Source organism: Coptis chinensis, chromosome 1, assembly GCF_015680905.1.
Source record: "Coptis chinensis isolate HL-2020 chromosome 1, ASM1568090v1, whole genome shotgun sequence".
Classification (NCBI taxonomy): Eukaryota; Viridiplantae; Streptophyta; class Magnoliopsida; order Ranunculales; family Ranunculaceae; genus Coptis; species Coptis chinensis.
Window position 1 is genome coordinate 33,376,722 of NC_141456.1, and position 11,435 is coordinate 33,388,156.

General features: G+C 35.5%; 1 protein-coding gene and 1 long non-coding RNA gene across 2 annotated transcripts; one reads left to right on the top strand and one right to left on the bottom strand.

Annotated features, from left to right (window-relative positions):
• Positions 1 to 4,637: 4,637 nt before the first annotated feature.
• On the top strand, positions 4,638 to 11,435 carry TBL2 (trichome birefringence-like protein (DUF828)). Its single transcript, XM_086599068.1, has 5 exons — positions 4,638 to 5,582; positions 6,595 to 6,787; positions 6,885 to 7,075; positions 7,331 to 7,489; positions 10,823 to 11,435. The coding sequence occupies exons 1-5, from the start codon at positions 4,819 to 4,821 to the stop codon at positions 11,163 to 11,165; spliced, it is 1,650 nt and encodes a 549-aa protein (XP_086455194.1). The 5' UTR covers positions 4,638 to 4,818; the 3' UTR covers positions 11,166 to 11,435.
• Positions 9,178 to 10,813, bottom strand: LOC147523570 (uncharacterized). Its single transcript, XR_015216223.1, has 2 exons — positions 9,497 to 10,813; positions 9,178 to 9,420 (listed from the first exon to the last, which is right to left on the bottom strand). It is a non-coding gene; the product is annotated as an uncharacterized LOC147523570 (long non-coding RNA).

Sequence of the window (11,435 nt, forward strand, 5' to 3'; positions counted from 1 at the left end):
AGTCGCTCATGTTCCACACGTTCTTACATTTTTCTCTCGCCAGTGACGTTTCTCGGCATAAACACTCCTATTGACCTTTCGAGGGGAACTTCAACACTCGGTCCACCTTTCGCGTGTAAGTATTCCGGGAGTGATATCTTTATAAAGTTATCGGGCACGCGTGGAGCATAAAGCGAACTCACGACATCGACCTCCAAGACCGACGAATACATGGCGGTTCCTTATGAACACACATGCGCAAAGATAAAAAGCGAACTTCGGGACATCGACCTCCAAGACCCGATCGTGAGTAGCTCTTTTCATGTAGGTGGTTTATCGAACAAATATGTTACGTCTTCAAGACAAATTACCTTTGACGAACGCATGGCGGAACAAGACAACCCCAATGCCTCAAATAGGATCACCACCGGGGTAATCATTACCAAAATCTTCACTTCAAATATTTCCCACCACCGGAAATAAGGGCGACAGCGATTCAACTCCCAATCGAAACACATGACCAATAATATAACCAAATTTAACACTCATTCACGATCTCCACCTTTACAATCGTGTGTAAGTATCTCCCGGATTGACCTTTCCTTTAGCCTATAAATACCACCTTATTTGAACTACGTCGGGCTTTGATTCCTCTCTCCCGAGAAAAAAGGAGAAAAGAAAGAGGATCATTTTGCGGTTAATTTCACAAGCGAACTCGGTCCTTCTAGAGAATCTCAACCTTCTTCCCCCTTTCTTCACAAACCTCACAGAAAACCAAAACACTCCTTTACAACCATTGTTAGAGAGAACAATCTTCGACAATGTCGTTGAATCCATGGTCTTTATATTTCTAACATATATGGGAAAACCGGAAAACAATAATCCGGCATTGATATTTCCATTTCACCTTGGCCCTCAATGTACTGGTCCATTATATCACTGGTGTAAATCAGAAAATCAAGTCCGATACATCAATATATATTGACATTTCTGTCTTCAATCCTTCAGTAAAAGTTTAAAACAAAAAAAATTCGGCCATGTTTGCTTTAACAAATTGGGGATAATATCCATGTGATCAGGGCCTCGGGTTGAGGAAGGCTTGCTATTCGTTGGGCCCTAGACAAGCCACAATGAGATGCACAGGTGCAACTCTTCAAGTCAGTTGCTTGCTAAGTTACTAGCATATTTCAAAAAATTTAACGATTCTCCACATAAACAAATGGGAGTGGGGTCAGTCTATTATCAACGGCTCAGATTTATCTATCAAGTCTACAAAATACAGAAGAAGAATATGCTCCCAAAAATCTGAGAGTTGGTTGATGGGAGTGGAGGGAGAGAAAGTAGCTCACGTACAGTTAAGAAGAGCATAAATTCTGTAAAACCGCGTGTAAAGGCGACACGTACAATATTTAGTGTGTCGGCACTCTATAATCGTTCTTTATATTTACTAACCCCACTCACATGGCAGTTAATGCAACTTTCTTTTCTCACTTCATGCCCATGCTGCCCTTTCCTTTTTTCGCATTTAAAGCCTCTTCATTTGATGGCAATATCTTCTAATGACTCAAGTACCCTATAAGGTTCAAGGTCACTGTGTCTTTCAAGTGCTAGTGATTGATATATGTAGAGGTTCTTCAATTGGGCGGTGTTTACTTTTCACTTAATGTTATACGACCCATTTGTCAATCACACCACATGAGCTCGGGTCATAATATTTAGCAAAGATGATCATACCAAATAGCAAATTTGTTTCAAAGTTTTAGTGGGTGTTTGGTTTTCATTTTTTCAAAAAATCATTTTTTTTAAAAAAATATTTTTATGAAAAAGTATTTATTCTAAAAACAATTTTTCAATAAATACGTTTGGTTGTGATTTTTTTAAAAAACTATTTTATCAAATCAGATTTCATACTATGTTTCTCGATATATTTTGGCATATCGTGGCATAAATAATTAAAGTCTAAAACATCCGGAGAGTTCATTTGCCTTGAGCACTCAAAGTGTTTCCTTCAAAGAAAAATAGTTTTTTAACTTGAAAAACAAGTTTTACCTAATTATCATAAAACAAGTTTTTGGGACCAAAAAATGTTTTTTGGATGAAAAACTATTTTTTTTAAAAATAGAAACCAAACACATTTATTTTTTCAAAAAATATGTTTTCACTAATAAACACTTTTTGGCAATAAATAAATAGGATCCAAACACCCCTTTAACCTTCCTAAACCTATCCACAATTCAACCATTTTTGGCTTCCCATTTACATGAAAGATCACAATCTTTTTTAGAGAAATTAAAAATCATCGTCATCAGTTGTGACTCATTCAATCTTTGTTTTGGTGTAAGTGCCATGGTTGGCATAAGTTCTCAATCATGCCTCAATACAATAGTTTAGTTTAGGAGAACAATTAAGAGCGCGCACTTGATCTATATTCAGAGTAACTAATATCTATCACTCCTTATTTGGATACCATTGATTTGCAATTTTGTATTAAAATAGATACGAGATACAAATCAATAATGACTAGTTCAATTTACAAATTCCGATTGTGGAACATCTAATAATTTTGGAAAATGATTAAAGACGTAGATTTTTGAATTTTTTTGAAAGAATATTGTGTAAAAACTGAAACACCTCCTAATTCCAAATTACCCCCATTCAATAATTTAAAAATATTAAAAGCATTCAATTGTATATTTTTTTTTAGATATGGCATGTCTATGGATATTCCCATTAAAAGCATTGTAGCATCGATATCACATTATCAGATAATTATCTCGCTTTGATCAATTCTTTCCATGAAAACTTGTCACTAACAGAAATCACGATTGGGTTCAATTCAGTTGTACACAATAACCTACAAAGTGTATCCTAGTGACTAAAAAAAGTTTTAGAGTCCAGATTCAGAGAGGGTACCCGCACAAGGAAACTTGTGTGGGGGCACCCAATCTCGTTAGATTTCATTGGGAATGTGATGTGTTAACGAGAGGATTAACACCGTCATATTTCAGTGTTACCCGAAATAGTCTGTCATCCTCTTTTATTTTGGTAACTAAATCTCAGCCATCTCCTTCCTTAACAAAGATAAAAATAAATAGGAATAAATATAATAAACAATGTCTTCCCGCCACTTCTTCCTCCTGTACTGCTACTACCATCCTACCTATATTAATATCCGTTTCTCCCAAGATGCTCATAGTGAGCCACATCAGCAAAGTTTTTAAAATAGTTTTTAAAATAGTTCCTATTTGAAAAATAATTACTTGCCTTCTTACCAAACTAACCCCGAATTTGGCTCGCTTCTCTAATTTAATATAAATTAAAATTGTCCTTTCATGTGTTATGCTAAAACAAAAAACAAAGCTACGCATTATTTCATTATTTCAAATGTACGCATGGGATAAAAAAAAAACAAATTCTAAAAAACAATGGATTAGTTAATTGATATGTATTAGTTATTGGATATGGATATGGATATGTATTAGTTAATAGATATGGATATGGATTATTTATTGGATATGGATATGTTAAACTTCCAAGTGCTTCCCTTAAATATAGGCCCAGACATGATGGGTTTAAGAATAATAGGCCCGGCCACAGGTCGGGCTGCATGGCTAGTTTCTAATGAACAATCTAATCATACATATCTCGTTCTTCTTCTATCACTTATCTCTTCCATTCGATGATGCCAATCAATCATTTTCTTCTATGACTTCTTGTGTTAAATTGTACACATGGTTGTACCTTTTATTTACTTAAATTCTACAGTCATGAAGATATGCAATGATCAGATTGAATCCTTTACTCATCAGAACTAGGACAACTACTATCAGGTGGCGATAGTTATGTCCAAAAAAAAAATTACTATAAAAATAAAAGACTTCCTAAGCATGGGTTTATGACCGGTGGACATCAGTTGTATTTAGCTTGATAACATAGCAATGGAATATTAAGTGCTAGACATCAGTTGTACGTACTAGGAAGGGCTTGTGTAATACTTGTAGCTTACTAAAACGAACACGTATTCGCTTAAATTATGATTTGCTATGTTGTCAAGCTTATTAGAATATTATGAGGTCTTGCACTTGTAGATTTTTCACTCCACTTGCAGTTATAATTGTTAGGGGCAGAATTATATCTCCTTTTTATTTTTTTGTTAAGGAAGAAGATGAATAGTTCCATGTAGAATTCTATCTTTGAGATTTAGTTACCAAAATAAAAAAGGGTGACAGGCTGTTACTAGTAACACTGAAATATGACGGTGTTAATCCTCACGTTAACAAGTCACAATCCCAATGAAATCTAACGGGATTAGGTGTGCCCACACAAATTTCTTTGTTCGGGTACCCTCGGACTCAAAGTTTTATTGGTTTGACAACCAACTTATCTTGATTATTTGATTTCTTCAATTGTTTGTTATCGATATAGTGGTTAAAAATCATAAACTGATTCATGGCCATTATTATGGTTTTATTTCACATGCAAGACCCGTTTCCTTTCACACTATCCCATGGAAGTGATATTTGTGGAATTTTGGGTTAAAGGGCAAATAAGTAAACCCACACAATAAAATTTCAAATTTAGAAATATCCACTAATAAGGATAGAGCCGTAAACTTACCATAAACTCTTTAATTTTCCAAAAACAGAAACCTTTGTATCTTTCATCACCTTCTTCTTCTCCATTCGCCTCTGTTTCTTCGCACTCATTCTTTGCTTTTCTCGAAACCCAACCACTTAACTCTTCTCAAACTCCAAACCCATCTTAGTAATCTCCGTATTTTTATCTACATTGTTATATACAAAGAGTTATATACATGCTTATACATAGTAGTGCAGTACAATGGAGTTGAAAAAGTTTCTAAGGTCACTTGGTTTATCAGAACAGTTTATAAGTACAAAAAGTAGAGTGTTTTCTGGTTTTGGTTTAGGAGTTATAGCTTCTGTTCTTTTGTTAACTGTTTTGTTTCTTAACCATCCTTTAAAGGCTTCTCTTTTATACCCTGTTGTTCAAGGCTTTAGTAGTACTAAATCTCCTCTTGTTTCTTGGCCATTCCAGTTTTCAAGTAGGAATAAAACTGCCCAAGAAGGAATTTTCAAAGAAGTGAGTAAAAATTCTAGCTTTACTGCTTTTAATGATGGGAATTTAGTTTCAAACAAGTCCCAGAGTGGGAATTTTACTGGAAATGAGAAAAATATAACAGTAATGGTTGTGGAGAAAACTTATCAAGGGAATTTATCTAGACAAGTAAATAGTACAAATAGTAGTTTTGTTGATAGGAATAAGGAGAAGAATGTAACAGATAGGGGAGAGAGTGGGAGAAGTAATAATGGGACTAAAGAGAGTGTGATAGAAAGTGGGCATGACCAGAATTTGACAAAGGAACATATATTAACAAGTTCTTTTAATGATTCTGGGATTGGAAATGTTGATTTTGAGAAATGTGATATATTTGATGGTAGATGGGTGAGGGATGATAAAAAGCCATTATATCCAGCTGGATTATGTCCTCATATTGATCGTGATTTCGATTGTCATCTTAATGGGAGGCCGGATGAACATTTTGTGAAGTGGAGATGGCAGCCTAATCACTGCAATATCCCCAGGTAAAATTTGTGTTTTAGTGCTTTAAGTACCTAAGATTAATTAGTTTATAATACCCTAATTGTTTTTAAAATGTTTGACGACTTGTGGTAATTTAGTACATAGATTTTGTTAGAGATCAGTTTGTAAGTTGGTATGATAGTATATTATACAGGACATACAGTATTTTATTGAGGTTGGTGAGACAAACTAGATCTAAATCTTAAATAGTCTTTTGCTGTGACATGGAGATGGTGATCAAAACATACACAAACAGCAATTGTTTATTGGCTAAACTCCAAAACTAGAGGGAAAGAGATGTGATGTTTGATTCTAGTGTTTTTGTTTCGATGGAATGTTCAAATTCATTGTTGAGATCACATGACTAAGTTTAGGTACCAAAACGCAGGCCCTTTAAGACCATTGCCCAATTCTTACTAGCACTCTAAACTTGAGAACTTTTTTTATTTTACTTTGGGATGCAATGGAATTCTATTTTAGAAAATATTGTGAAACTCTTCTCAAATACCTTGTGAAACTTGAAAGAAGAAAGTAATTAGTTGATATCAGAATCCAATCTGTGGATAATATGATTGATCAAAATGTGCCTTCAATGGCCTGAACTACCCCTTAGGGAGCATTACTATGTGACCAGAACAATGAAACTCTTTGCTGTTCAGGTGCCTGAACTTGCTTTTGGTTGACTACAATCGATTAGCAGCCACTGAAAATCCTTTATACTGCAGTGTTGGAGGCTGTTTAGCAACACCAATAGGCACATAAAAGACTATTAAGTTTGATCTCTGACTTTATTTACTTTCATTGAGAGTACGCTGAAAAATTCTCTTTCGAAACATGTTTTTGGTGACAAAGAAACTCATGTTATATTTTGGAGTTTAACTTGAATCATGTTATTAGCCATTCTGTTAAATGTTGTCAGTGTCACCCAATTGATATTCAACCAACTTTTTTTATTTTTATTTTAAATATCTTTACCCCAAGTCTAATCTTCAATGTTGACGTAACTATTGGCAGCTTGAATGCAACCGATTTTTTGGAGAGGTTGAGGGGAAAGAGGCTGGTATTTGTGGGCGATTCATTAAATAGGAATATGTGGGAGTCTCTGGTGTGCATCCTTCGCCATAGTGTTACAGACAAAAAGAAAGTGTATGAAATATCAGGCAAAAAGGAATTTAAAAAGAAGGGATTTTATGCTTTCCATTATGAGGCAAGTCTTCTGAATCACATGTCGTTAATTTCAACGAAGTGGTTTTTTAGGTTTTGGTCCTTATCTGGTATCTAAATCTGTTTGTTTTGTGTTTCAGGATTATAATTGTTCCATAGATTTTGTTAGTTCTCCATTTCTGGTGAGAGAATCATCCACTGGAAGCACAAATGGGTTAACGGAGACTCTTAGATTGGATTTGATGGACCGGACGGCACCAATGTATCATGACGCAGAGATTGTAGTCTTCAATACAGGTCATTGGTGGACTCATGAGAAAACATCTAAAGGGTGAGCTCCATATTTCTGATAGTTTAGAAGTGACTTCCAATTCTGTAGGTTCCCCATGTTGCACATTTTTATCCCTTTTTTTTCCTAAACTTGTTAAGTGCGTAATATGTCTAAAGCACCCCTTCCCAATGTTGCACTCCTAAAAGGGCGAAGGATCTGAAAATTACATATGTTATAACGCCGCAGATCAGAAAACTGTAAAAGTTTTCCTCACCTCAGGAACACTAATGTTCGTTGTTTGATTCGGTTTTATAGAGAAAATTATTACCAAGAAGGTAAACATGTCTACCCGAGACTGAAAGTTATGGAAGCGTACACAAAGGCTCTTACTACTTGGTCAAGATGGATTGACAGTAATGTTGATGTTAGCAAAACCCAGGTTTTCTTCAGAGGATATTCAGTCACCCATTTCAGGTAGCGTCTAATATACCTCTCTCTCTCTATCTGTGCCTTTCGTTTGTTCATATTTAGTAGCACTTAAGCTTGATGCAATGAATCTAAATTAAATAATATAAAGCTCTCTTGTTATGTTAGATCTTTTGTGTCGTTTTTCAGTGAGAGGATGTACAAATTCCACTAGTAGAGCATGATAATTCTTAGCAGCCTTACTCAAATCAGAAGAATAGTTCAGGGTATCCGACATAGAAATCCGTTAACAATTGTAATTCCGTTAGAAAGTGAAAATCCCATTCAAATCACGATTGAGTTGTCACATAACGTTAGTTGAGTTGTTATACCGATCAAAGGTTTCTTGTCTACTGTTTCAAAAGATGTTAATCACCTTTAAAAACAAGATGAGTCAGATACTTAGGATATCCTTCTATATACTATTCTAATGTAATAAATTATACTGCAGTACAAGAATCATATAGGATATAGTGATATACGTGTGTACAAAAGGTCTATGATAAAAATCTAAAATCAAAAGAATACGAAGTGGTTCCTTCCCACACTATATACTAGCTAAGGAAGTGATTGTTGAGCAAATTGCCGTTCTTTTGGGTTTGGAGTCCTCTGGCAAAGTATCACAAGCCCATTGATTCAAATTTCAAAGTTTAGAGCTGTGGGTTATTTTCGACACTTGGTTGATATTTCAACACTTTCTCATTGTCATGGAATTGTTGATCTTGTAGCAGATTAGCGTTGAAAATACTGGTGGTTTCACGATTCTATTTTGATCTGATAGTTTATTGACTTTTTATCTTCATGAACTTTTCGCAAGCAGAGTTTTGTAAAACCTGTTGTACACCCATAATCGTACATGGTGATTGTTGAGATTATTCATCCCCAAATTTCTAAAAGCGTCCCACCTATGTTTCCCCCCCCCCCAGCCTCCTCTCATATTCATAGAAATTTTCCCTCTATATAAATTCGAGCTTATGGAGAAATTGACAATTTGACATGGTATCGGAGCTCAAATTTATAAGAGGTTTTGGATTCAAGTCTTTCCAGGTAAAGTTGCACAAAAAATAAAAAAAGTGTCTACTTGTATTTATTTCCAATGACGCGCTGATGGGGAGTGTCCCCAGCCTCCTCTCATATTCATAGAAAATTTCCCTCTATATAAATTCGAGCTTATGGAGAAATTGACAATTTGCCATGGTATCGGAGCTCAAATTTATAAGAGGTTTTGGATTCAAGTCTTTCCAGGTAAAGTTGCACAAAAAATAAAAAAAAGTGTCTACTTGTATTTATTTCCAATGACGTGCTGATGGGGAGTGTTGAGATTATTCCACCCCAATTTCTAGGTATGTCCCACTTGTGTCCTCTTCCCGAGCCTCCTTTTATATTCATAGAATTTGGCCCTTTACGTAAGTTTGAGTTTATGGAGAAATTGACAATTTGATAGTGATTATGGACATGCTCAATCTCATTCGAACTTGATTTCGAGTTTAATATTAGGCTCAAGCTCGACTCGCTCAATTGTTTGAAGAACTCGAGCTCGACTCGACTTGACTTGTTTTACACTACGAGCTAGAGTTCGAACTCGAGTTAATACTCGTCGAATTTCAGCTTAAACCCGAAAAAGAAAAATGTCAACAAGACTGCAGCATCAAATTTAAGTGTATTTTCACTATTTTGTCTACTATGGAACAAAAAAATAAATAACCCTGGATATACCATTGCATTGCTAGTAGATTTCTTCCGATTACAGTATTACATTCCAAAATCCAAAAGAATTTTAATTCAAAAAAGAAAAAAAACAAAAAAAACAACAACAATCTTGCTTTGAATGCGGAATGTGCACATTGATCTTTTAGTGTTTGCATCTGCAAGTACTTTGTTCAGCTCTAGCTCCAACTCTCTGAAGAGCATCTGTGAATACCATGCTTTTACCTAAATTTCTACAAATACCACACACCCAAATCAAAATCCATATAGTTGTTTTACCTAAACAAAACATAAAATGTAACTACAAACCTGTCTATTAAAAAAAGTGTCAAAACGGTAAACTCATATTCCGTAAGCAATATATTCCCTTGAGCATAGCATATGAGATGAGAGTGTGAGAGTTAGGGTTTAAAATTTTGGGTTGTTAGATGCGGCTGTTGATTGTTAGGGTTGATGGATAATGACTTTAATTATGCGGCTGTTGATTGTTAGGGTTGATGGATAATGACTTTAATTATGTTGGGGTGTTGGGCTTGGGCAACTGGGTAGTGGGTATGGGTCATAGCTTTTGTGGACTTGTGGGACGTAAAATATTGAACTGGATATGGGCTTATAAAATGAGTAGCTCGTGAGCTACTCGAGCTCGAGCTTGACTCGAGTAGCTCACGAGCTATTCGAGCTCGAACTCGAATTACTCGCTATCTAGAACGAGCTTAAGATTAAGCTCAAGCTTGGCTCATACTTTTATGCGGACGAGTTTGAGTCAAGCCTTCGAGCTGAGCTCGAGTTACTCGCGAGTAGCTCGGCTCGATGACCAGCCCTAGTGATTATGATGATATCAATCCAAATATATATGTTGTGAATCTGTTGGAGAAAATTGTTGATTATGATGTTTTGGACTTTTAAGTCAGTGGTTAGTGGTAACACTAGTGAGGAGGAATTCGTAGGTTTGAAGCTGTTAAGTATTATTGAGAGCGCCAGCAAAAAGATGTAGATCGAAATTTACTGAAAGCGTCAGGGAATAGATTCTGTGATTTTTTTTGATCCGTAATTGTTATCCCATACAACAATGTCTTTTGTTGCAACAAATTCTTAAGTACTTGTTCTTTAAAGGCATTTATCCGAAAGAGGTGAAGGTAAGTAGGTAACCCCAGGAGTTGGGTACTTCAGTCCTATATTTGTTAGGTTCCATACAGAACATGGGTTTCCCACACAAAGTCAGAAGAAACCAAAAACTTTTCATACTTTTAAAGGATAAATCAAAATCTTAAACCAGTAATAGGACAAATTACTTAAAATGATATGGCATAACATAGTCTTGGTATTGAATTGGGAGATATAGGTACCTCTCTAGCCAGAATTTAATGGAATAGGATCAATGTTGTCAGAAGGTTACCCTTCTGAGTTTTGATTGAGTTGGTACTGAAAAGTTATTATCATATTTAGAAAAAATGCATATGGTTGTTTTTTCAATATAAGCAAAGAAATTGAACCAAGAGCCTCTCAGTTCTACCTGTTTTTTCATATATGCTGTCTGCTCAAAGTCTCAAACTTGTACTCAAGTAATGCATATAAAAAGTGTCATCTACTTTCTATATTCATATTATTAACACGGGAAATGTATGTTTGATGCAGAGGGGGACAATGGAATTCGGGGGGACAATGCCACAAGGAATTCGAACCAATTTACAATGATACGTATTTAGCTAAGTACCCTGCAAAGATGAAAGCTCTGGAGTCTGTGATGAGACGGATGAAAACTCCTGTAGCATATCTTAACATCAGTAAGCTCAGTGACTATAGAAAAGATGCACATCCTTCAATCTATAGAAAAGAATACAAGACTTTAGAGGAAAAGATTGAAGCTGAGAGATCTCAAGATTGCAGTCACTGGTGTTTGCCTGGAGTACCTGATACATGGAATGAGTTGCTTTATGCTTCTCTCCTAAAAATTGGCAGAGGATCATGGCGGAGGTGACCAGACTCTTGCATGACTCTATTTAGTATTTGTTAATTCTTTTTTTCTTTTCCCCCTCCCCTTGTGTTACATTTCGTAGCTCAATTACCACTTGTAATTCTTTCTTCTTATTATTTTTTCCCCAAAATGTCAAGAAGTACTCTGATGTGAGCTGTAGCTGGCAAAATTATGGCAGTATAGCTTGTAGATTCGAAGCAGAGAATCAAACAGTTCCATTTGTAAATTTTGGTATACCCCTAAAGTAAACAAAGTTATGGATTTCGATATAAA